General features: G+C 53.5%; 3 protein-coding genes across 3 annotated transcripts; 1 reads left to right on the top strand and 2 right to left on the bottom strand.

Moving 5' to 3' along the window:
- Positions 1-812: 812 nt before the first annotated feature.
- On the bottom strand, positions 813-1,394 carry BESB_049140 (uncharacterized protein; the record flags this gene model as incomplete). Its single annotated transcript, XM_029363365.1, has 1 exon — positions 813-1,394. The coding sequence occupies one exon, from the start codon at positions 1,392-1,394 to the stop codon at positions 813-815; it is 582 nt and encodes a 193-aa protein (XP_029220731.1).
- A 5,068-nt stretch (positions 1,395-6,462) lies between these two features.
- Positions 6,463-17,004, top strand: BESB_049130 (HEAT repeat-containing protein; the record flags this gene model as incomplete). Its single annotated transcript, XM_029363364.1, has 21 exons — positions 6,463-6,561; positions 6,891-7,098; positions 7,648-7,756; positions 8,159-8,247; positions 8,487-8,608; positions 8,851-8,945; positions 9,400-9,541; positions 9,905-10,064; positions 10,714-10,832; positions 11,321-11,458; positions 11,867-11,956; positions 12,152-12,239; positions 12,728-12,812; positions 13,061-13,145; positions 13,729-13,806; positions 14,102-14,152; positions 14,672-15,074; positions 15,368-15,449; positions 15,831-16,023; positions 16,521-16,579; positions 16,800-17,004. 21 exons carry the CDS (start codon positions 6,463-6,465, stop codon positions 17,002-17,004), a joined length of 2,700 nt encoding a protein of 899 aa, XP_029220730.1.
- Positions 17,005-18,741: 1,737 nt separating this feature from the next.
- BESB_049120 (short-chain-acyl-CoA dehydrogenase) lies at positions 18,742-24,698 on the bottom strand (the record flags this gene model as incomplete). The annotated part of the gene is made up of 11 exons (XM_029363363.1): positions 18,742-19,038; positions 19,447-19,574; positions 19,887-19,965; positions 20,366-20,491; positions 21,314-21,495; positions 21,926-22,004; positions 22,501-22,625; positions 23,156-23,234; positions 23,691-23,734; positions 23,827-24,116; positions 24,559-24,698. 11 exons carry the CDS (start codon positions 24,696-24,698, stop codon positions 18,742-18,744), a joined length of 1,569 nt encoding a protein of 522 aa, XP_029220729.1.
- Positions 24,699-26,141: the final 1,443 nt, after the last annotated feature.

Here is a 26,141-nt window from a genome sequence, read left to right as displayed (position 1 = left end):
CTAGTTCTCGCTTTCAGGCGTCATGTAGTAGTTTGCCGCTGCTGCGCGTGATGAAATAGGCTTGCGTCAGGCGCTGCTGCAACGGCCGGCATTCGTCAAAGAGCAGCTTGTCTATTTCCGAAGCTCGTGCTCATCGGAAGGGGCGAATACTTGCAAATCCCCCCCCCCCCCTTGCGGCTAAAACGTAACTCTCCACCCTGACTTCGCCTAGTCTCCGGCAGCTGAAGGAGTGCTTGAGTCGTCCGTCGGAGTTGTGAAGCAAAAGACCCTCGGGACAACTTTAGAAATATCGACTAGCTGATATCTGGCGGGCTCCTCTGAGGCGCTTCCCCTCTGCGACGAGCTCTGCAGCGCGCGTTTCCGCTTGACAAGTTCGCCCGAAACAGGCAGACAGCCACATCGGGAACGTCTGGAATGTGAAGATTGCTATGGAAAAGGAATGTTCATGTGTCAAATTGTGGTAAAGTCTTAGAACTAAAAAACGTGGAAGCACTGCGAGGGAGCGCGTCGGAAGCATGCGCCATGCAAAGCCACGTGACACTCGCATCGCTGGTGCTCGCCAGAAAAAAATGTTTTCACAAAATGGACAGCCCCCAGAAGGGATTCACCTCTCGAGTCTTCTGGCCGCATCACGCGAACAGATCCTCGATAGTTGCTCCGCGGAAACACCGCGAATCCGCAAGAGGGCTATAGGCCCGCCTTCAGTATCTAGGTAGTGTGCGCCGCGACTGGCTTGCGGCATTCCGCCCCCCTGGCTTCTTTCGGGGATGTTTTGGAGCGCCGCTGGCGATGGGCGCGCGGCGCAGAATCCATTAGTTTACATAGGCTTGTCCGGAGGCGAGTCTGAACTTGGAGGTGATGAGCGGCTTCAGGGCCTGTTCCTGCTCCTTCTTGGCGTCCTTCTCGGCGTCAGCTTCCGCCTTCGCGGGTTCCTCGGCGGTCGGGGGTCTGTCGACTTTGGCCACGTATTCGCTGGCCTCGTAGTAGTTGTAGTGGACGTTAATGCCCGGCGCGTAGTTGTATCCAGGGTGGAAGTCGCCCATCGGCACCGGCTTGGTCATGTGTCCGTACATGGCAGGCTGCGGCAGATACATGCTTTGCGATACCACTGAAGCCTGTGGCTGCGCGCCTGCAGACGCCTGTCGGCTGCACTCCTCCTCGTACGCCTGCTGCATATGCTCGTACTGCTGGCGCAGCTGTTCCTGCGTCGGCGCCCCCGCCGCGCCTTGGGTGGCCTGCTGCGCGTAGGCCTGCGCGTCCTGTCCGTAGTAGCCGTGCGGACATGCGGGCTGCCCAGCGTACTGCTGGGAAACGCCCTGCGCGGCGGACTGAGCCCAGGCAGCCTGCTGGTCGGCTGCTGCGTACTGGGAAGGCGGGCAGACGGGAGCCGACATCGTGGACGCAGAGGGAAGACTCGATTTTGAAAGAAACCGGCGCCAGCGCTGGCAGAAACAGGAGGTCGCGCAACAGAGAATCGAAGCAGACAGGCGCGTCTTTCCAAGCGAGAAAGAGGCCCGTCACCGGTTCGTTCAGAACAGAAGACGTGCGGAGGAAACCCGTGACTCCGTGAGACGGCTCATTCACTGTCGTCACCCGAGAAGAAATTCGCGCTTGGGACGGCGCGCGGTCATGACAAGACACCAAAACAACCAGGATTGGACAGAGTAGCGCGGACGCGCAGATGTGAGGACGGAAACAAGTTCACGACACTAGAAACGTCAGGACTTTCAAAGTTGCGTGTTTCAGCTGTGTTTGTCCCCGTTTTATCGTCAATGGCAACAAATTGCTGGTTCGTTTGGAATGCGCATTATGCACCGGATACGCTAGACGTCTTGGTCGTTGGAGTCGGTACAGTTTCTTCGGACAGATTGAAACGGTGCTAAGGAACGAGCTGCTAGTAGCAAGTGTCCTCAGAAGAAAAACTCTTGTGAAAAATCGTAGGAACGAACTCAAGGAATCCTCAGCCAGCGCGCCCCCTCTCCTCTTAGGCAGCGGCTGGCTCGACAAGCGGCGCGGCGGCTGGCTCCACCTCCGCTGGTCACTCGATGAGGAAGCATTGAGAAATGTGAGCAGGAGTCGGCGAAAATTGCTGTCGCCTGTACCCCCAGCGAATGCAGAGCTTTACAAGAAAGATGTGAGTGGTCGACGCGAAAACGCCTCGTTCTGTATAGCAGAGCAGGCGTCTGGTCCTGTTTGTGTTTCGTAAGTTTGGATCCCGTCCACCTGTGCCCAGTCTTCGGGTACAGCCGCGCGGCAACCAGACGGGGCGTCTGGGGGACGGGATCGTGACCAGCTGAAGGAAAGAACGACGGTATAGCCGTCAAGCGACGGTTTGCACTGTGAGCAGTGGCCTGAACTAGTCAGTGAATGGTTTTTAAAGAACCACGGAATAGTCCTTGACACACCGCCGCAGCGTCCTTGTCGCTGCGCGACTCGCTTAACCGCCATGGGAGTTTGAGGCGTGAGGACAGTACGGGCATGTCAGGCATTCCATGCGTCGGGACGATGTTGAAACTTTGGCTTGCGGTCACGTTTAAGTCGGAATGCGCTTGCCAGAGCTCCGGGACTGACGAGTTGGCGTCCTCAAGAAACAGCGCGACAGCTCCCACCTTTCCACTTTCAACCTCCGTTCGACAGGGAGGCAGCGAAGGCAGTGTGGGTTGTCCTGTCCAAATTGGTCTCGCTGTCCAGCAGGCTTGGTTTTAATCTCTGTAGTTTTGTTCGTGAGGCCGGTTGCGGTCAGGGATCTATAATGTAACGGTGAAGCCGGTACGCCAGCAGGTCCTCGCGGTCGCCCGGCGATGAGAGATCTTTTCTGCTGTATTTGGCCATGGTACGGTTGTGAGCACAGGCTGCTGTCGGATTGACAGGGGCTTCAAATGTTTGTGTGAAGGTCTGTAGGTAGTATGGCAAGCTGCATCCAACACTGCCAAATACCCGCGATTTCGCGGCGCTTGCAGTCGCCTCTAGACCGCAAGTGAAACGACACAACTACTCATTTCACGTTCGTCAGAAAACCAAACCTCCACAGAATTGGGCCGCACGGCTGCTAGATGAGGCTGGCGCTACCGTAAGAAGGCTGAGTCTAGCGGCACCCAGCTAAACCGCTCTTGCTATGTAACAAAACCTAACCACTGGTCAAACGTTGGTCAAAGAAATCCACTGCCAAAGAGGGTGGATCTGGAACTGCTGGACGAGGCTGGCTTTGCTCACAGTAGGATGGCGAAGCCGAACGGCATCCCTGTATGTGCCCAGGAAGGAAGAGATGTAATCGAAAAACGTCGACCATGACGTCTGCCACTGCCATCGTGCAGAGCGATTCGAGAAATCCGGTATTCTTATAATTCGCTTGATCGCCTCCTTGGAGATTCTCCATACTTGTGCCTAACAGGCAATGAAGTATTGTGTTCCCTATCATATGCGACACCGTTCCCTAACTTCTGCCACCCATCATATGTGGTGAGCCATCCACGGGGGAAGGAATCTCAACCGCATCCCTACCAGCGATGAGGCGTGTTTCGGCGACGGCACGCCCCCCTTCTGCCAACTGGAAACCGCCCCTGCTGCGGACAATTACTGGCTGATGTAGATTTTTCCGCGTCCCATAGAAACAGCATGCTGCTTAGTGCTGGTTGTATGGATTGTCCATCATTATGAGAAACAATTCTTGACATCCGGTAGCCCCGTTGTGGAGGCACGCTTTTCGTTTAGTGGCGAACCTGAGAAAGTGCCCGGATGATATGATTGTGATGTTCTTCTCGCTCTTTTTCGAGCCCCCACCCTGATACAGACACATGAGGACTTCCCAGAAAGGTCATCGATGCGGCTAAGAACCATCCGTTCGCAGCGGAACTGTTTTTCATTGAATCCTCCTACCCAATCGACTCAGATGCTGCACCTTGATGACATTAGGAGGGTGACGGCATGGGTGGCTACCTGTGCGCAGAGAACCTAGGAAATTCGCTCTCTAAAAAACGAATGGGGGGGATAGTGCGGCCACAAAACGGACCACAGAATGACTTTCTGTCGATTTCTGAAGATCAAACTGTTTCGAAAGTCCACGGATTCCTTCCAGCAGCGTGGGTTCAATTTTGCCAGCTTCCGAACTTGGTGGGAATGCGCCCGAAACGCGCCAGCGCCGACACGAGGGCAGAGAAATGGTTGCTGCTGGTTGCGATGAGACGAAAAATAATACTCTAATCCGTCAGAAATATCCATAGAGATGCGCGTACGGAGACTGCCCTTTCGCCCTGGTGCCGTTGCCATAGCTATGATGTACGGCGCAGTACCAAATGAACCCTCCTACAGGAAGTTCGAAGACGACCATATTCAAATTCATTTTCGCGTACCGGCCTTGTCAGTCCAGCAACAGTGATCGGAAACGTTGAGTCCACCCACAGCAACTGGCTGCCCTCAGGACGATAAAGATTACAGCGCGGCTGTCTTCGCATCATCTCGGCTATCCTCAGCATAAAACTCTGGTACGACAAACTCCTCTGGCAGTACGCACCCTTAGATCATTGAACGGATGCATACGGCGCGACATAAACGATCTGTGCGAAGCGTCCCCCGTGGGAAAGCAATCCGAATCGTGATGCTGTCTAGTAGTAGCTAGAAAACATGCTTACAAATATGGATTCCTGTCTCCCTATCAGCCTAAACTGACCTGTTTCATGTAAAGTACGCCACGAAGCAGCATCGGCGAAACAGAGACGCTCGACGGCGTCCTGCACTGCGCTGTATGGACTTTCGTCGACAAATCGCTCAACAGGGACCAGCTTCAGTCGATTCTAGCGCCATACAGATATTTCGACGAAATGGATATCTGGTTCCCTGATGTGAGTAGCACTGGACTCGCCGTCTCACGCAGTTCATACGTACGCAGCCCCTGCCCGCTAGGCGTGATCCCCCAAAATCAATACATGCACAGTGGCGGCTACTTTCAGGCAGAAACCGATATAATACACACAATACCAGAAACCCACTGACTCGAGGATGGTTGCCTCGTCACACTATTTGGTGTCTGCTGGCGCTGGTGAATGAAATATAACTCCCATGTCGGCGTTCCGACGTCCGTGTCTTGCGCATCAAACGGACGCATGCCGCAACACCTGTTTGGTAACGAGCTTCGCTCGCAGGGTGCGCCGTCTCGTGTTTTTTCCCTCTGTAAAGCCCGATTCTTCACATATGGAAGACAGAGAAGCATTGAAAAACGAAATACTTGCCTTGAGACTCCGGGACCTTGTCTTTTCCGCGTGACTTGCTCCTCGCGGTGCTGCGCCCGCCTGAGGTTCTTCTGTCTCGTCAGCGCGATCCGATGCATGCAGTGGACGAGCCCGACACGGTTATCCATTAACTTCCTCTTCACGTTGTTTCTCACTACCTTGTCCATTCCTTGACAGATCACTTGCTTGGTACAACAACGCCTGCTTCTTCCTGTTCTGCTTCCACTGAGCGCATTGGTAACTTCTCTGTTTTTTGTCTCTACCCTGCGCCTTGCGCCGCCGCCTCGACCTCCACGAAACGCTTTGCGCGGCACATCCGTCTCGTTCCTTGTCCACCGGCACTATTTTTCCGCGTCGTTTTCGTTGTACGCTGCAAAGTCCGTGCGTTTCACTCACGCAAGAGCGGCTTCTTGTCCGACTGCTTCCCTTTACTGTCCAAGCCTGCCACGAACCGCTGGCTTCGCTCAAGACTTGCGCATGCACAGACATGCTCTGTGGCGCCGTCAACCAATCGGTCTCCGCACTCCTTTCCGTTCTTTTTTTACTCACCCGCGTCACACCCCCTACAGATCCGCATGTCTGCGTATCCGTTTAAAACTGTAGCGGCGACCTTGATGTTTCAGCCGGTGTATGTACACGGCGTCCGAGCTACGCACAGGGAACCAGGCGTCGCCCTTTGGCGTTCTTTCTCGTCGTCGGTCTCTCTATGCGTTTCCGTCCCTGCTTCTTGTCTTCGTCGTCCTGCAGATGTCTGCCCCGGGGTCGCTGCATCACGCGTAGCCAGCCGCGCTCCTTTCTGTCTTCGGTTTGTGGCGCCTCGCAGGCGACGAGGCGACCACAGAGTCGCCGTCTTTTCGTTTGGGCAGCTGCTGGAGCGTTAAAACTTGTCACCCTCGCTACCCTCTCGCCTTGTCTTCCAGCTCACGATTAAGGTGCTAAACTCTTTTCTAACTCCAGTTTTTTCCATATCCTGCTCTGTGCGCGTCTATCCAGGGCTCCTGTCTCTCCTCCTTTTCTCTTACTATTGTCTGCCTCCTGCATGCGGGCTTGCTCGTCTTCCCGTTGCTGTGGCCCCACCGTCCGCTCCTGCGACGTGCCTAATCTCCGAACGATCTCGCCTCGCCCTCGCAGCCTGTTCTTCTGCGCCAGCCTCACGAGGCGGCCGCGCTAAGGGCGATCCGTGTAGCGGGACGGCTGGATTTGCGAGACGCTTTTTCTCTTTTTGTTTGAAAAGAAAATGGCTTCCATTCCGCCTCCTCCTGCGCCACCGCCGCCGCACCACGCGGTCGTGCCGCGCTCGCCAGCCGGTCCGCAATTCTTTGTGGATCAGAAACGAGTAATAAACAAGAAAAAAGCAAGAACGAACCTGCAAACTTGCGTTCTGCGGCCCTAGGCCGGCCTTGCAGCATTCGCCACTGGTGCAGACTTCGCGGCCGCTGCGCGTCTCCTCTGTTGCGATAGGACTTCAGGCAGCGCGTGAAGAAGTCTGAGTCGGTAGTCTTTCTTCCCCGCGTTCTCTGCGTATCTCTCTCCGTATATATGTATGTATATCTCCCTATGGCTGTGCGCGTATGTATACAGTTATATATACCCGTAAATATATGTATATAAATGTATGTATATATATTGCGTGGTGCTTCTGCCTGCGAGCCATTTTGCGTTTAGGGAGAGCTCTACGAGCTGCGGCAGGTGCTGCGGGCGTTGCCGACAGAGCGGGACGTGGTGAAGCAGCGCGAAGCTTTGAAGAAGCTCATCGCGTACATGACAGTCGGTCTCGACGTGAGCCGGCTCTTCGCAGACGTCGTGATGCTCGCCTCCACGCCGGACCTCGTTCAAAAGAAAATGATCTACCAGTACCTCACCAACTACGCAGGTAGCTGCCCGCATCACGCGGAACTGGCATCAGCACAGAGGGGCGCCTGCTTATATTCAATCGAAAACATGTATATTTCTATGCATTTTAAAAATTCCTGTCTCGGAGAGGCGGGGCAATTCGCATGCAGCGGCAAGCAGGACGCCTTGGAAGGCCACGGCGCTCGCGCTCTCACCGGCGTCTTTCCCAGCGGGCGCAAACGCCTGCTTTCTTCGAAGGGTTATTGGATTCTTGTATATATATATATACGTGTACGCGCATGCGTGTGCGACAGGCAAAGTGTGAAGAAGATGTGCGTGACTCTTCTCCGCGGTTCCGTCTGCACTTCATCTCGCCCGCAGCCTCGTGTGGTGCCTGCTGGTCGCAGATCCACGCTCCTGTGAATATAGCCACATATACATATAGACGTATGTATATATATATATATTTATGTACATGCATGCATATATCTATTTATATGTATAGTCTGTATGAAGATTGGTGCGTCTCGCGCGTGTTCCTGGCGGCTCACTCGCGTGGCGCGTTGTCTTTTGTTCTCTTTTTTCGCAGACACGAATCCGTCGCTTTCGCTGCTGGCCATTAACACCTTCCAGAAGGACTGCAACGACGAGGATCCTCGCCTACGCGGACTGGCGATCCGCAGCCTCTGCTCGCTGAGGTAAGCGAAGCAGCTCAGCACACTTGGCGGCAGGGCTCGCGCGGTAGCGCGTAGGAGGGCGACACTGCGGAGTCTTCGGCGTTGTTAGCTCCGTCAAAGTGCTTCGTTCAAATCTGGTAGAAAGAGGAAGCGTGGCTCTGAGGGGAGGCGGTTGCATGCGAGCATGCGTTATACGCCGCGCACGATGAAAGGGAAGGGACAGAGAAGACGAGAAGATGCCGGTGGAGCCGTCAAAGCGGACACCTGGCGAATCGACGAGAGGCACGCAGCAGGACAACCTGCCTTGAATGCAGAAAACTTTCTGGAGCGCTGGCAGCACGCTTTGGGGGATGCCTGCGAGAACTAGCGACTGCATCGCGACGGTTATGTGACGAAAGTGAGTCTCTGCTGTTTTTTTTTCAGGTTGAGTTGCATGCTCGAGTACATTGAGCCGGCGGCGAGAAAGGGCATGAGTGATCGCAGCCCTTACGTGCGACGAGCGGCTGTTATGGGTAAGTTGCCCAAACAGTGGACGTTCGCGTGTTTCCCAGTCCCTTTTTTGCATCTTCTCTCTCTGTCTTTTCTCGTCTTTTCTCCTCGCCCACCTGCCCTCCTGGGGTGCGTTTCTGTCCTGCTTGGGTTCTGTGGCAGGCATCTGCCCAGACGTGAATCCTTGTCCTTTTTCTGCAGTCCGCGTTATCTCTCCTCGTTCCACTTGCGTCGCGCGCTCGCGTCTTCGTTTTTTTCTCAGCACTCCTTAAGGCCTGCAAGCTGCTGCAGGAGATTATGCCGACAGACGAGGAGGGCGCGCGCCAGCGCATCGAAGACATTCGCCAACGACTCTACGATGCGCTACTCGACGAGGACTCTCAGGTACGCGAGGAGTTTTTCGTTGGCTGAGACGCGATTTCGAGGCCTCGCACTTTTTTCTTTGTCACTATATATACACACATGCGAGCATAGACGGATTCGAGGCGAAAGGCCGGCGGGTCGCGGGCGCGAGTGCCCACCTGGCTCGATACGCAGGTCTATTTCAAATCAACCGCGTGAGACGTCGTCTTCGCTCTTGCGCCGGTCTAGTGACTCTCGGTTGGGGGGAGCCTTTTTTTGTTCAGGTCGCCATCAACGCGATATGCGCGCTGAACGAAATCGAGGCGGAAACAGGCGGGATGTGCGTGACGAAGAAAATTGCGACGCACTTTTTGAACAGGTTCGTTGAAAGACCGGAGGAACACGCGCAAGGCCATCGCTGCAAACCTATACAACGGGCGCAGACTCGAAATCCACATCTGGTGCACACATATATATACAAATGTGGTATACACATAAATACTCATATATATCTACCTACGTATCTATATCCATCTGTCTATCTATATCTATCTATATATGTCTATATCTATCTATCTATATATGTCTATATATCTATATATACATTTAGATTATGTATTTGGTGTGGGGATATCGGTTTTATCGCATTCCTAGCAACTTTTCTCAGGCATGTGCGTACGTAAAAAACGTCCGCGTCCGTAGAGGACTGAGGCGACCCGCGCCTCTTCGGAGGCTGCACGCGCGCTCTCGGTACAGGGGGAAGAGATTTCGAAGCGAGCAGCAGCCGGCCGCATCATCCGTCCCCTGTGGAGAGTTTCGCGTTATTTTTTCAGGATCAAGCGCTTCTCGGAGTGGGGCGTCTGCACCATTCTGAACTTGGTGGCGACATACCAGCCTGAGAGCGAGGAGGAGGCCTTCGACATCATGAACATCCTCGATGACAAGCTGAAGAGCTCCTCGGCTGCAGTCGTACTGGTGAGTCAGAACTTTGAAGGGGGAGAAGAAGAAGCCGCACAGTCGCTCTGTGTCGCCCACGTCGAGGGAAGCAGGGACACTGCGGTCTAGGAGGCTGAGGGCGGGCGCCGCGGGGCCAGCCGGTTCAAAAAATAAATCCGAGAAAGGGGAAAAACAGCGGGAAGATGGAAATGCCGAGCGGGCTCGGTTGTCGTTGAGAGAGCGCCTTCGCGAAGTTGAAAGCGAGCGCAGACTTTTGCGCGCCGTGCACTCTTTGGAGGACGATCCTGCGCGAGACACATACCCGCTGAAGACGTTTTTTCTTTTTGAAAGCGAACGATTTGATTCTGACGCCTCGCTTGCGGTGTTCGCCGCTGTCTGCAGGCGTGCTCCAACTGCTTTCTCGAGCTGACGCGCGGAAACGAAGATCTTCGGCGGCAGGTCTACTGCAGACTGAAACCTCCGCTGCTGACGCTTGTGACGACGGGCTACCCAGAGATCGCGTACACAATCCTCAGGCACATCCTGCTTATCGTGCAAACTGGTGAGTATCGCGCGAAACACAAAGAAACACACGTCTGCTTGGATCAGTGGGCGGCGAGCTGCATCTCTCAGGCCGTCGCCTTCCGCCTCGAGAGACTCGAACCGGGAAGGAAACTTCTTCTTGGGGCGAAGCGCCTCATGCCGGATGAGCCGCGCAGCGTGTGAGCCGGCGTTCCTCTCTTTCGTCTGATGCGCTTCCTCGCGGTCTCGAGGTCTCAGCGCTTCTGCTGTCCTGTTTGAGCTGTCTCCTCCGCTTTTCCTCTCTTGATATCTCTGTGGACATTTGTATATATAGGTGCAGCATCAAAGCACCGCGGATTAGCCGCTCCACTCGCGCAGGCGCCTTTCTCTCCGTCTATCTCTCCATCCGTCTATCCATCCACCAACCCATATTCATAACTGTCAATATATGTAGACAGATATCTGCAGACGGTACAATTACGAAGAGTTGCATATAAATATATATATATTCACTCCAGAACTTTCTCCCCGTCTTCGGCCTCGCTGGCCTGAGTCCTGTGTGAGATGTAAAATCAGTGTAACTTGCGAACTCTTCGTCTTTTGAGCATCTCTGTCTTTGCGCAAAGGGCTTTAAAAAGCCTTTTGCGTGCAGCGTCGTCGCACCTTGCCTCTGTTTTTCTTCTTTTTAGGCGGTCCAGGTGCAGTGGAGGCCTTCGAGGGCGAGCTGCGGCAGTTTTTCTGTCGGTACAGTGACCCTTCCTACTTGAAGAGCACGAAGCTGCAGACGCTCGTTGCAATCGTCACAGAGGTGAGCTCTCGAAAAACACTTGGGACATGCATCCGCGGCTGTTTCTGGTGAGTGTTCGAGCAGCAAAGAGCTTGGGGTTCGAACCCGCGCCCCGGTTTTTCACCGCGTGTATTCTTGATCTTTAATTTCTTCTGGGAATTGCCGCGGCTCTTTTTCAGAAAGCCTCTTCAAGAAGCAGTTGCATGGAGCGTCCTCCATGTGCGGCACATGCATGCGAGAACATGGCACAACCGGCCTCTACACAGCAAGTCTATGTATATATATATATATATATATGTATTCAGCATATATGTATGTCTTATCATATATATCTATATCTATATTTTCGTCTACGTATATGTGGCGATTCGTGTGTCTCGTGTGCGGCTTTCGTGCGTATCCGTGAGGTTATTCTTTAACGAAGAAAAGGCTTAGCAGCAGGCTCGAGCGGCGTCTCCCTGCACACGGGTGGGAGGACTTCAGGTTTTCAGAGTTCTTTTTATTTTTAGCGCAACTGCATGGACGCCATAGCGGAGCTGCGGGAGTACGTCTGCGACGCCGACGCGGAGATCGCTCGGCAAAGCATCGCGGCCCTGGGACTGATTGCTTGCAAGATCCCGAGCGCAGCTGAAGACGTGGTAACTCTAGTGAGTGTTTGTCGGGTTTTCATCATCAGCTGCAGCTCCGAGACGCGCGCTTTGCCAGAAAACACTGCGTTGTGATGCTGTTTTTCAGGAGGGGAGGGGGGGGGGGGGGCGGGATGGGCAAGCACGCGAGCCGGCCTCTCTCTCTCTTTGTCTCTCTCTTTGTCTGTTGTCTCTTCTTTTTTCCCCTGTGTGGGCGATTCAACGAAGTTACACGTGTGTCTTTTGCGACCTCTGCACTCTGGTGCCTACTCCGTTTTGAGATGTGTCTCTTCTTTTTCACTGTCTACTCATTTTTCGCGCTTCTGTTTCGCTTGCAGCTTTTTACCTTTCTCTCTGCGAGTTCATTTTCTTCTCGGGCGCTGTAGTCCCTATGCCTCCTGCGTCTGGGTTTTTCTGCGTTGTTTCCAGCTGCTCTCCTTCGTGGACATGGAAGTTGCAGACTTCCTCATGTCCGCGACGTTCGTCGTGCTTCGCGATATCCTCCGCAAGTACCCCATGGTGAGATAAAATCGCATCTCATCTTTCTTCTCTTTTTTTCCTCGGCTCTCTCCACGCGGGTCGGCTCTCCTGCTGAGCTTCGCAACCAACTCGCACGAGAGGAATGACCTCTGGCTCTTTTTTTTCACTCGCTGTGAAAACGGCGCCTTTTTCGCGTTAGCCTCATCGTGCAAGAGATGGTTTTTGTGTTTTCAGATGATTTGTCGCGTGGTCGAGGCGATCCGAATGCATGCGCTGAGGCTGGCGGACGGAGAAGGCGTCGCCGCAGTGGTATGGATGATCGGTGAGTCTCTGTCTCAGTTTTTTAGCGGAATTCCTCTTCTCTCGTTGTTTTTTCCCGAGATCCAATATAGATTATCTGATGCCAATAGACTCAAAGAGTAAATATACGTCTTGAAAATATACCCTAATGAATTCAAAACGTATTCCCTTTAAACTAGACAATAATCGCATTCCATTCGTTAGCTGTTGACCCAACTTCGAAAGCACTGTTCGCGCTTCCAGTCATGCCCTGGGAGAAAGAAGAAAAAACTGATTCTATCGAGAGGGAGGGGCTGAGCGCGTTCGGATGGAGGACTCGATTCGGCGCCTTTGTGGGAGTTCAGGGTTCGGTTTCTCGATTCTGCTCGCGAACCCGTGCGCTACCTATTGGCACGCCGTTTTGGAATAAAAGGGCCTTCTCCACGCGCGCAAAGAGTGCCGGTCTGATTGTCTGGAAGGACTCTGATGTTCCGTCTGAGGCTCGACGCTTTCGACTTTTCTTTTTTGCAGGCGAGTTTGGCAAGGAGATCGAAGACGCTCCGTACATCCTCGAAGACATCGTCACCCGCTTTGGAGAGGAGCCACCTGTTGTTCGGTGAGGAAAAAAAAATCCGTTTCCCGCATTTGCCGTGCACTCGCAGTCATTTCTCCTTGCTCCGCGTTCTGCGCCTCCCGCTTCCGTTGCATCGCAGTCGCTGTCCTTCGCACGCGTTTGACTGCTTTTTGCGGGCTTATTCATGCGTGGCGCCTGCGCCTGGGTTCCGCATCGCGCCTCGTTCTTCTCGTTCTCTGCATGCCTCTGCTGGTTCTGTGTCCTCGGCTCTGCGCTTTTTTCTTCTTCAGTCTCGAGCTTTTGACGGCCGCAACTAAATGCTTCTTTCAATACCCTGGAGAGATGCAACCCGTCCTCGGCAAACTCCTCGAACAGGTGAATTTCTTCTCACTCCTTGTTTCTCTGCTTTGCTTTTCTCTCTCTCTTACGTTATCTCTGCCCTGGCTGTCGCCGAGCCGTGCCTCTACTCTCTCAGTTTCTTTCCGTAAAATACGCCTTCGCGCGACGCTGCAGTTCGGTATTCATGTTTCTTCTGGTGTCGCCGACGGAGTGGCGGCAGTCGATGCTGCGTCTGTGCATGGAAATAGACCGCCGGAACGTTTTTGCTTTCCGCTCTGTCACTGCGTAGGCGTCGTCAGGCGCGCTGAGCGCCGATACATCTTCTTCCGGCTTTTTTCTTTTGTCTCTTATCTGATACGTGCAGTGCGTCTTCTTGCATTTTTTCGTGAAACGTCGCACACATAATATGCATATATATATGCATATTTTTGTATATGCTCGTATGTATTTGTATATACGTATCTTTATATACGTATATTCATGAATACAGGTATACGCAGATGCATAGGAAAAAAAGCGAACAGACACGAGCCCTGCATGCGTGCGGCCACATGTGAGGATTTTGGCTCGTTTCTTCCATTTTTGAGGATGTTTAAGGTGCTCGAATTCGTGTTTCCAGGCGATCAACGACGCATCTCACCCCGACGTTCATGACAGGGCTCTTTTCTACTACCGTTTCCTCCAGGCGAGCCTGCCGGTGAGTAGTTTCCGCGTCTTTCTTCTCTTCTAGAGAGTCTGCCTTTCTGCTTTGCGCGTACTAAACATGATGCGTTAAACCTCGTATTCTGTCAGTTTCGTTCCGTTTTCGATGTTTTTTTCACTTTTTTTGAGGTAGTTTGTGGTATGTATTTGGCTGGGAAGAAATATCTGGCGCCTCTCTTCTTCCTCCGGCAGTCTTTGCCCCTGCGCTTCATCACCATCCTCTTTTCTTCAGCTGCTTCTCCTTCACTGCCCCGCCGGAGTCTCTCTGTGGTTGTGCCACGTGGGCGCAGGACGCCAAGCGCATCATCTCCACGCCGCTGCCTCCGCTGGAGGAAATCGAAGTGAGTGAACGCACAGTCCAGTTTTTTCGGCGCCGTCGCGCCTCTCTCCAGGGCAGTCGCTGCGTTCTGCGTTTGGGTGATGCCGGGTTTGACGTGGCGTCACGCTCGGTGCCCATGCGCGCGCTCCGTCCGCCCTTCGTTTACTGCATTTCCCACGGGGCGTTAGAACAACCTACCAAGTTCTTTCTCTCGAGCTTTTTCGCCGAACGCTTACGCAACCGCATGCAGTCGCACTTAGCTTTTAGGCAGTTGCGGCGGGAGGGCGACATCCGACCTTCGCAGGCGCATTTAGTTAGACGCACACGTCGATCGAGCTTTGAAAAGAGGGTTACAGACTGCGTCAGGCGCTCGGCGAGGACGTGCCTGTGCGTCTTCACGAATGCGCCACAAGACGTGAAAGAAGACAGCTGTCACGCGAGAGCCCTGCGTTGCTCGCTACGCGCGGCGCTGTTGTCCCCTTGCATTCGGCCTCGCCTTCGATGCGTTTGTTCCTGTGTTTTTCGCCTTCGCTGCATCCAGTCGTCCGCAGAGCGCGATCTCGCCGAGCGACTGATGGAGGAGTTCAACTCGCTGTCGGTAATGTATCGGCTTCCGAGCGCGTCGTTCCTCTGCGTGGCGCCGATTCCCTTCGGCGGACGCTTCTCGCCTGGCCGCGCCTCGCCGTCACCGCCTGCTGCCGGCGGCGCTGCGTCACTCGAAAACAGAGACTTCCTCCCCCCAGCCGCGGACGAGAGAGAGGCAAGCGAGAGCGACTCGCTGTTTGAGATCCGCGACGACGAGGCGCGAGCAGAGAGGCGCACGGCGCCCGCGAAAAGGGAGTACGCCGGGGTGACCCTCGTGAAATCTAGCCGCGCAGATCTTCTGCTTCTCGAAACCGAAGAAGCCACGGAGGCGCGCGCCAGGGAAGACAGCCCAGAAGAAGGTACGCTGAAGGGAGAAGACGCGCTTAAGTGGCACAAGGGAAACAAAAAAGATTTTGAAACCGTGATGTGACAGGGAGAGAAGAAACTTTCTTTCGGGGGGGGGTCGCGGCCTGGAAATGAAGGCAGCTGTGTGATCGGGTTTGTGACGTACGTTTCGTTTTTGCCAAGTCGCGTTCGCCACCGGGCTTCTCGGCCCGGCTGTTGCGTTATTTTATGTTGTCTTTCGGTGTTTGCTTCTTTTTCTCGCCCTCACGCGATTTCGCGTCCCTCTCTGTCTCTGAATTTTTTTCAGAATTCAACGGCAGACCCGCCCTGCTGCCCGCCGCCTCCTCTTCCTCCTCCTCGGCTGTGCCTGTGGTCGCGGATGGGCTCACGTGAGCGGCGTGCAGAGCAAAAATAGCGGAAACAGGAGATTCCGTCTTCCCGTGGAGAAAGCTGTCTGAAAGAGTCTAGGCAGAGGAGGGCGCAGCGTCTGAGCAAGTTGGGAGGCTGTTTGGGATCAAGCGTTTTGGACGTCAGGATGCGGCCGTAGCTGAACACGAAGAGGTGTCGGAAAGACGAAAACTCCATCCTTCGTCGCACCTAGCGCGTGCCTCATTCTTTCTGTCGCGTGAGCTTCCTGCTCATCTTCTCTCGAGTGTCGTGAGCGTGAGCGGCGCGCTTTTTGAGGGTTGGTACCATAGGCCGCGCATGGTTTTCGCGGGAGGGGCGAGAGAGTGTTTTCGAGATTTCGGATTTCTTCTTTTTTTTCACAGACTCCTTCCGTCGGTCTCAGTCGAGTCGGCGACCTTTCAGCACCTCTGGGAGAGCTCTGGCGAGGACCAAACGCTGAGCGAAGTGCATGCAGTTCAGCACCTTGCCGCGTTTCTCGCGTCCTTCGGAGAAGACTTTGAGGCACTGGGCGAGGCCTTCGAAGCTTCTGCGGCGCGATCCTGCATCTTCACAATGGTAGGACGCGAGTGAACTGCTCAGTCGATCTTTTGGACTCACTGCACATCGGGCAACACGCGTGCCCACTCGCCTGCATCTCTGCTTCGCGCAAAGAGAAAGAGGGAGTGAGAGAGAGGAGCAGAGACGACGGAGGCAACGAGAGTAGGGCGCCCAAGCCATTGCAGCGAGGGAGAGGAAGAGCGGCGCAGCAGCGGCTCGGCTGTGTCTGCAGCGGACGGCTACAAAAACCGCGGCGAGTTCGCGGTCCCATGCCATCACGTGTATACGGACATTTGTATATATATATATATATATTTGTATGGAGTATTCCTACGATGTGTACGTATTCCTCTCGAGAGAGCTAAATTAAGGATGCTGGATTTTCGATTTTCCGGGGAAGCTTTCTCTGCAGCGTGCCTGCGTGGAGGCGGCGATGGAAATGTGGAAATGTGCAATTATCATCGTGCGTGAAAGTCGGTCCGATTCTTTTCGATTTCTTTCTGCTTCTCCTGCAGGCCTCTGGCGTCTTGGGTGATGTCCTTAAAATGTTCTTCTACGGCAAGGATGAGGACAGGTGCGATTTCTTCCAGAGAGTGCAGACGGAGATTTCCACATCCAGCTTTGTGATTTTTTCTTCTATCCTCGGGTCCGTGTCCCTTTTGGTTCTCGCGTTTCGCCTTCTTTCGCCGGCGTGCGGTTTCTCGTTTTCTGCGGAGTCTCTGCCTCCCCGCTGCGTTTTTCGCGGCGCTGCGACATCCTCCGCGTTTCGGTTTCTTCTCTCCGCCTGCATGCAGCGTTCTGTACCTCTGCGAGATGCAGCTGACGCTCGCGGCGCACCTCGAGCTCAGCCTCACAGTCAAGGCGGTGTCCCAGGAGACCTCCCGCGCGCCGCTTCCGGCGTCGCTCGGGGAGTCGCGCCGCGCGGCGTTCGCGCGGCTGCTGCGAGAGGCCCTCGCGCCGCAAGAGACTGCGCCGCCGGGGAGCCTCAGCCTGATGTAGAGGCGAGGTGAAGCGAGTCCGCGTGGCGGGGGAGGGAGGGAGGGAAAAGGCAGACGGAGAGACAGAGGGTGGCGTGGACGCGAGCAAAGAAGGCAGAACACAGGCCCAAGGCGAGGCGCATCGGGAGGGAGAGGAGCGGAACGAGAAGGAGAGAGAGAAAGACGGAAAGGGAGACGCCTGTTTTTGCGCGCGTGGGGACTGGAGAGAATAACGGGGGACATCGAGAGCTTGCTGTCGAGAGGAGAGGCGTCCGCGGGGTTTTCCGCGTTTGCTTTTCTTTTCTTGTGCTCTCCCTTCGATCTGGGCGCGCGTTTGCGGTTTCGTTGCGTCTTTTGCCGTCTCACTGGGAAATCGTCATCTTTCCGGCGTCTTCTCTGCTCGCCAATTGCCGGCGCCAGATTTGAGGAAGCGTTTTCTTCTGAAACGATCCTTGGAAAGCAAACCCCTTTGAAAAGTTGCCAAGGCCCCAGACGCGTAGCAGGCTGCACATGGGCACAATTTGAGAACGAAACTCTGTTCACATGCGAATATATTTCGGTAGAATTCTAAAGATGCCCTTCTAGGCGCGCAGCGGGGTGACGCAGAGCTCTCCTGCACTCTCCAGATCGCAGCTTCAAACGACTGCGCAACTGCACGGCGCCAACGAATCCGTCGCGACTGCGAAGAAAATTCGAACCCTACTCGCACGGCTCACGTGGCTCAGAAGCATCTTCAGGGCGACCGCGCGCTTTATATTTGGGCAAAACTGTACACGCTGTCTGTATGTATACAGGATTTTGTGCAGAACTGAACGCACATTCATATATACGTGAACAGAGCTCTATTTCGGTACGCAGAGATGCGCTGAAGTGTGGGTGAGTCATTGCAAGGATAAACGCGCGCATTTGAACTCTTTACAGCCACGACATAGGGACCTCCCTCAGCTACCTCGAGCGAACAAAGGTTTTTTCAGTGTTTTAGTTTAGCAAGCACATATATGTTTATATATTTATATGCGGCTGCACATACACACTCATGAATATATATATTTACATATATATATATATATATATATATATATATATATATATATATATATATATATATGTGCTGTAATACTTGCTTTGGGCGGGGCATGCGCAGGCCCTCTCCAGTCTGATGGTTCAAGGCCTCGGAACGTTTTTTCAAAGCGCGGAGGCCGCAGGCGACCGCTGCGCCGCGCGAGATAGTGCCTGCTTGGAAGAACTCTTTCATCCAGAAATCGAGCGCTGAGTGGCTCAGCGCCTGTGAGAGTGGACTCGTGCATTGGGAACGCGCTAGAGCCCTCCTAAGGAAGAAAGCGTCTGCGCGTCTGTGCGACATGTTTGCCGCAGATTCGTCATCGAAGAAAGCTTGGGAGTTTGCCAATTCTGCGTCTGGCAACGCTACACATCCTGAGATGTTTTAACGTCGTGTTAAGTTTTTCTAGAGAGGCGGGAGATGAACAGTAGCGTTTCGAGACAAGCGTTAGCCTTGAGGAGCCAGTTTGCTTTCTGCGCGAGATCACGCGTCCAGCCCAGGCTGCGTTTTCGCAGCTGGATTTCTCCGGATTTTTCGCGATTTTCGTGCATTCAATGTCGCTCTCGAGGCCTCGACGCAGCGGGCGCAGCGTTCCGACTGGCGACCTGACGACTGTCCCTCGCTGACCCTCGCGCACGTCGAGAGGCATTTCGCGTGCTTTGATGGCTCGGGCGCCGCGGCGGGAGTGCATGAGGTTGTTTACTTCATGTTTTCGTAGTTCTTCTGCATCATTTTCGCAATGGTGTGGAGCTGCATGTTGGTTGTTCCTTCGTAGATCGTTCCTATCTTGCTGTCGCGATAGAGCTTCTCCACGCCGAAATCCTTCGTGAAGCCGTTTCCGCCCAGAAAATCGACTGCGGCGCTCGCGACCTGCTGCGCGACCTGCGAGGTCTTCAGCTTTGCCATCGCCGCCTCCTTCGCAAACGGAACGCCAGCCTCCCGCAGAAGCGCCGCGTTGTAAGTTAGCAGATGCGCGGCCTCGATCTCCGTCGCGAGCTGAAGCAAAAAACACAAAGCAGGCGCCAGGAAGCGCGAGAAGGCAACGATGCGGGGGAAGAAACGACGCGCAGCCTCAACCGCAGAGAACGCACACGCAACTACGAGACGCCCTGCCCTGGCTTCAGCCGCCAGCTCGGTGTGTTTGAATTGACAGGTAGAGTTGCCTCTGCGTGCAGCGAAAAGAACATAGTTTTGATGCCCCAAGAATCCTTCAAAGGGACGCGTTTTGCTGAGAGAGTTAAAAAGGCGTTTGAACGGAGCCCAACACGTACGTCGACGTCCCAGAGGATGAACCACTCCGCAGTTCGCAGCGAAAAAGCGACAAAAACAACGAAGCTGGAGACGAGCAAACATGGGGAGAGTGAGGCAGTGAAGCAAACTGTTGCGGCTCGAGGCAGTACACACCTGAGCGAATTGAAAGCGAACGCCTTGGAAATCGGCGACCCGCTGACCGAACTGCCGGCGGTCGTTGATGTACTGCATCGCTCTGTCAAGGGCTCCTTTGGCAAGCCCAAGCATCTGCGCCGCGATGCCTAAAAATTATGTAAAAATAAGAAAAAGCTTCAGAATGTTTAAAAAGAAAGACAGAGCGGGGCTTCACGTCTCCCAGAACGACCAGGGAGGGTTTCGGAATCGTTGTTCAGCTGAGGACTCCAACGGCGCCACGGCATGAGCACGACGAGGCGAGGGATGCGGAGTTGACCGATGTCCCGGCGCGCGTTAGCTTCATAAGTGGTCTATTTGAAATTTGAAGGCGAGCGCCAGTATCCCGCCGACAGATGCCAGAGTAAGTCCGTTCTCTAGATTTTTATTTTTGGCTTTTTTAGGAAGATTCAAGTTCTCACCGATGCGGCCTTCATTCAGAAGCCTCATCGCGACTTTGTAGCCTTCGCCGACCTCGCCCAAGACGCAGCTGTCGGGTACCTAAGCGCAAGAAAAAACGAGGAAAAATTAAATAAATACTCGTGTGCAAATGCTCAAAAGGTATGTACGCATATTGCCATATATGCGTCTGCAATCCGCCCCTACGTACATACTAGCACATATATATATATATATATATATATATATACATATATATATATATATATATATATATATATATATATAGTGTATAAGCGTACATGTGTGAGTCTTTGCCTTCGCATCTACAGATGCCCGCACAGGTAGAAGAGTTAGATCACTTAGACAGACGCAGATAAGGATGCACAAATGTAAGGTCGCCAGCAGACTGACGATGTTGCAGAGCAGAAGGCGCACACAGGTCTTCAGTCAGTCAGCGAGGCACAAAACTTGCCAGAAAAGACATCGAACCGCGCCTCACCTGGACGTCGTTGAGCACGACTTCGCAGGTGGAGGACGCCTTGATGCCGAGTTTGTCCAGAGGTCTACCAACCTTCAGCCCCGGCGTGCCGGCGTCCACGAGAAAGGCCGTGATGCCTCTGTACCCCTGAAATCAGACACCGCCCACTCTCCCATTCTGACTTAAACTGAAGCATACAATATGAATATTTATATCCTTTTCTGTTTGTATTTTTATGCATGTACGTGGGTGTGTGGTAGGCGGGTACATCAAGCGCGCAGCTAGGCGCATCTACAAATCGACAATGTGGGCGCTGTGGAGTGGCTTGACTAGCGTTCCTTCTGCAGACCTAAATTGGAGTGGAGCGGCTCAAACTTTTTGTGCGGGAAACTTTGACTGAGCTGCTCATCCGCGCCCAGGAGGAGAATACCTCGAACAGACATTCGCACGCGCAGGCGACTATCTATCAATCTGTTTATCTATCTATTTATCTATATCTATATATATGCATACATGCATATGCATGCATATACAGGCGGGTGCACGCACAGAGAGAGAGGAGAAGCCTCAGAAAGATGGTAAATATCTGACGAATCCAGCGAGGCGTCGTGGACGCTCCGCCACTCTGCCCTTTAACAGGATCTCGGGGGTCACCCTCTCGCTCGCCTTCCAACTCAGCCAGGTGCTACGTGCGCTCTGCTGATACCTCCACGTTGGCAACTCTATCCTAAACCCTAGGCCCTAAACAGACCTATCGATCTGCCTATTTCTATTGCTATTTGTCTGTCTGCCCGTCTATCGACATACGTATCCATTCAACTACGTATCTAACTCTCTCTCTCTCTCTCTCTCTCTCTATATATATATATATATATATATGTATTTAAGGATCTATTTCAGGGTGTGCACGCGTAGAGAGAGTGGAGGACTAGGCGAATCGGGAGGTCTACAGGCGGGGACTTGACGGACTTCATTGAGGTCGTAGCTGGCGAAGATGAGGAAGAGACCGGCCTCTCGCGCGGTGGAAATCCACTGCTTCGTCCCCTGCAGCACCCAGGCGTCTCCATTCTCCGACCGACGTGCCGTAGCCTTCAAGGCGAAGGCGTCGCTGCCGCTCTCGCTCTCACTCAAACAAAACGACCCGAGCGTGTCTGCAGCAGGCACACCAAGTGAGGAGTTCTCACATAGATGCTGGCAGACTGCGAGCGAAAAAAGAGAGGAAGCGCGAGACGGCATGCATATATACATATATATCGGAAAGCGTGAATGCAGTCTGAGAGCGGAAAAACTCGCAAGACATCGAATTAACGCGCTGCAACGGTTTTTGCGCAGCGCCAAGCGAAACAGAGAAGTCGACCGGTAGATGAGGATGCATATACCCCCATATATGTGGATCTATATTCATATATATATATATATATATTTTATATGTGTGTATAGTTACGTGCGTGTGTTTATCGATTGTGCGGTTGAAGCCACACCCCTTGCAACCTGACAGGGAGACTCGCAGAGGCGCAGACAGGAGGAGCTGTGTTTCAGCATGCGTGATGATGGAATTTTGTGTTTCGTATGAAGCCTCACTCGACGCGAGCTGCGGCAGATACTTGGCTTTCTGTTCATCCGTGCCGTAGAGCATGAGCGCGCGGTTGATCAACGTGTTCTGAGAAGAAGTCAAAAGCAAAACGGCGGAGATGGACTCTCCAGCTGAACGCGGAACGCAAGGCTCCGCCTCTCCTCACTCCGAATTGATATCGCTTTTGTCGCCCGCAGAGAAGCGCCCTATCCACACTTGCGCGCACGCGTATCCATAAGCATAGAGGCGCAAATGACGGTTAAGCATGCAAGTCAAACTCGCTATGGAATGTATCATCAAAGCGAAGCAGACTGTTTGAGTTCACCTATGGCTATATGGCCTAGTACGTACGCGTTTCCTCTCTACATATATAGATATATAGAGTGATATAGATATATGGAGTGATATATAGATGTATGGGTGCTTGTGTGCAGAAGCCTGCTGTGACAGTTAAAAAGAGGGAAAGGGAAACTCGTAGCAAGTACGCATCTGTCGGAGCGAGACGGGCGCGGCTCGCCTGCAGGCGTCTCGTTTTGAGTAACCGAGACAGAGAGAGAAGTCCAGTTGAAGAAAACGGGCCTACGTGGATGTCCACTAGAGTTCCCACGGCGGGGTCGACTCTCGAAATCTCCTCCATGACGACGAGCGAGTTGAAGAACGGCATGCCGCTGCCGCCGTATTTCTGGTCCACTTCGAGAGACAAGTAACCTGCAGCGACGCACCACGCCTTCCGGCCCCGCGCAACCCCTGAACCCTAGACCTAAAGGGCGCAAGCGCATGCGCTTGCGAAGCTAGGCGGAGGTGCGTCTGCCAGGAGGTCCCTGGCACACCGATGCACGCGGGGTGCCTTAATGAATCTCAGTGTCAGTATATCTATCTATTGATGCATATATCTATCAATATCTATCCGTATATAGCGTGTAGGCGGCGTTCCGACGTGTAGAGAGGCCGCCAGCGCTGCTTGCCTCCTGCCACCGCGAATAGCCAGTCTTCTTGTTTTCGTACCCCGCATTCGAGACATGCACATCTAGATACACGCATCTATATACACGTGCACCTAATATACATGTGCGGGAAACTGCCTTCTTGCAAGGGGCTCTGCAGATCTCGACATCGCGGCAGTTTGCCTGTAAACTGTAGAGTACCTTTCATCCGTTAAGCGCGAGGCGCGTGGCAGCCACCCCTGCGAGAGCGAGCCGCGCACCGCAGAAGCCGCGAGTCACGGAAAGAGAACCCACCTTGTTTAAAGAGGCTCTTGATAATATCGGGATCGATTGTGCCTGCTTCGTCCATGGCCTGAACTTTTGGTCGGATCTCCTGGGGAGAGGAAATACTTTGGCAGCGAACCGTAGTCGCTAAACCAGAAAGAGAACTAAGGCCCTTTCCTCCACGCAGCGATACTTCCCGCACATGAACAAGCCTCCAAAACTCCCCACGTACACCGAGATAGATACACATATATATATATATATATAGACATACGCAGTTGTATACATATTAACATATATATATGCGCACTCGTTGTTTGAAAGGCTAAGGCGTGTTGATGATTAGGCGGAAGACTGCGGCGCAGAGAGAGCGAGAGAGAGTGGAGTCACGGAGGCACTGCGGTGCTGTAGGCCATTTCGAAACTCAGGCACTTCTGCAGATATATTACGAAAACAAAGCATATATAGACATATTCTTGCGTCTATGCGCAAGTGAGAGGCATCCGCGCGTTTGGCGTTTTGTTTTTCTCCGGCTGCAGGTAGAACCCATCTCTTTTTCGCGTACTTCTTCGGCGAAGCGCCTGACAGCTTCTCGCAGGGTCGCAACGTCTGCGCAGGAGACAAAAAGGCGAAACGCAAGCGTCGAAACGAGGCGCGCGTGCATGCGTCGGCAACGCGTTTCTCTTGGGGATGTCGCCTACCTTCGGCGGGGAGCGTGAGCGGCTTCAAATTGGTTCTGACTTCCGCCTCAACGTCCTCATCTTCGGACATGTCTTCTTCGGCGTCGTTGAGAACCTCCATGTCTTTCGCGGCAGCCCACATCTGCGCGCCGAGCGACTTGTCGTCGGCATTTTCACTCATTTCCTCCGAAGCGACAGCGGACGAAAACCAGCGCGAGAGATCCACGGAGAGCAGTCCCCCCGTGCGCTCCTCTCGCTTCACCAGCTCACGGGCACCGAGCCTGCAGGAGTCTGCGCCGAGAAGCAGGGGTCTGATGCGAGGAAAGGGCCAGAAGATACCAGCCATAAGTGAAAAGACGGGAAGAAAAAGAGCTCAGGACCTATACACCACCAGGCGGAAATCGAAAACCCAGTCAAAGGCAAGAGCGGCAGCCATACTGACAGGCGTCTGTCGGTGCATACATATATATATATATATATATATATATATATATATATATATATATATATATATATATATGAATATAGGGCAGCGTATGTAAAACTCCGCTCGGATATACATGTATATACATATATATGCATGTTTCGACACGGTGAGTATCCTGTGGCGAGATTTTCTGTGCACTCAATCTGTCAAGCGCGGTTGTTTCGCGATGAAGAGGAAACATCGTCCTCTCTCCTTCCACAGCGTTCCCCTCTCGCAATCTCTTTTTCTGCAGCCCTTCCGTACCGCTGCCCGCGCATGGGGCCTACCGACTTTCCGCAGTCTGCGCAGCTCCCTGCGAAGCCCGAGTGAGCAGTGACGAAGAGCGAATGAGCTCTTCCCGGCGAAGCGGGATAGAGCTGAAAGAGCGGGAGAGCCGCTTGGATATGTGGAGACTCGCGGGCCGCATTTCGGGAGAATTCAGAAAGTGTCCCTCCAAAAAAGGCTTCTTGTCTGCGTAGGTCTCTGCTCCTTCCCTCTGGATTTCCACCGTGAATCAGGGGCACACACGCGCACACGAAAAGCACCGCGTGAAGGCGCCGGTGCTTCAGATACGATGGAAGGAGGCTCTCGTTTAGAGGCGCATCAGGCACAGTCGTCGTCTCCTCTAGTGAAGAAAAACAACAGAAAATTGAGGAGGGAGGAGAGCGAGAAATACCAAGAAACTCGAAGAAGAACTAAACTGTTTTGCCGGGGCAGCCAACAGGGCCTCCTGGGAAGGAGGTCGCACAGGTACACTGGAGGCGGAAACTGACGCCTTTTCCTCAGACGAGACCGAAAACAACACAAAGCCGTCCCTGACACACACCCTGTCAGGTGATCGTACACTCGGACTGACACGCGAGAGGTGTACATACACCCCGGCGGCTTGACTTCGCGCAGCCCCTTCCATCGCCGTTACGTGGTCTCAACATCGATACATATCGATACAGATCGACACAAAACACACGACAGAGACTGCCGCTCTGATGCAAACAGAACGAACGAAACAGAAGCAGACGCATGAACGAAGCCGAGTCTTTTGTAGCCATATCTCTCGGTGCCCTCAGTTGTTTCCTGGTCGTTTCGAGATGGCAGCTTACGGATCAATTTGGCTCACTTTTTCGGCTTACCAGACCAGGCCGATCTCGATCACGATCCTCGCTGATCTGATCTGCTGGCCGGGCGAGCGCATGCAGAGCGAGCGCGAAAAGAGGGCGAGCTGCGCATCTAGCATTTTTAAAGGGAAAAAGAGCAGCGGAGAGACTGCTGTCTCCATCCTTGTCTTTTTTTTCTCCTCCTTTTCCTCTTTCACTAACACGCGCAGAAAGGGAAGACACAGGAGGAGGGAACAAAGAAGGCGGCGGTTTCCCCTCTCTCCTCGTCGAGTTCTTCTCTTCACTTCCTGTCTGGTAGGCGAGAGGTTGGAGGAGCGACGAGATAAGGACGACCGCCTTGTCGCTTTTCTTTGAAATTTTCTCTTGTCGCACTTTGTTCGCTCGATTGACTTTGGGCAGCTGTGGCTGCGTCACGGAAAACCACGGTCTGCCAGGGAGGCAGCGAAACCTTGAGTCTCCTGTCTGCACAACAAAGCGCTTCTCGCCTCGTTGAAGCCCTTTTGCTGCTTTTCTCTTTTTCCCGCGGTCTCATAGCAGAAGGGGCGACAGTGTTTGCACCGCCACCTTCGAACATCTTCCGCATGTTTCTTCCGGTTTTCTTTCGGTTCAGTCCCGTTTGACTCGATTTGACGTTCGCCGCAGATTCCTGACATCACAGATGTGATGCTGCAGAGATCGCATTGAATCCGCCCCAGCGGCCTCTTCTCTTCTCTCCAACTCAAACAGAAACGATTGCAATCGGAGGATTTCCATTC

This window comes from Besnoitia besnoiti, chromosome III (assembly GCF_002563875.1).
Source record: "Besnoitia besnoiti strain Bb-Ger1 chromosome III, whole genome shotgun sequence".
In the NCBI taxonomy this organism is placed as follows: Eukaryota; Apicomplexa; class Conoidasida; order Eucoccidiorida; family Sarcocystidae; genus Besnoitia; species Besnoitia besnoiti.
The sequence above is the reverse complement of the archived record's forward strand: the minus strand, read 5'-3'. Positions and strand labels throughout refer to the sequence as shown.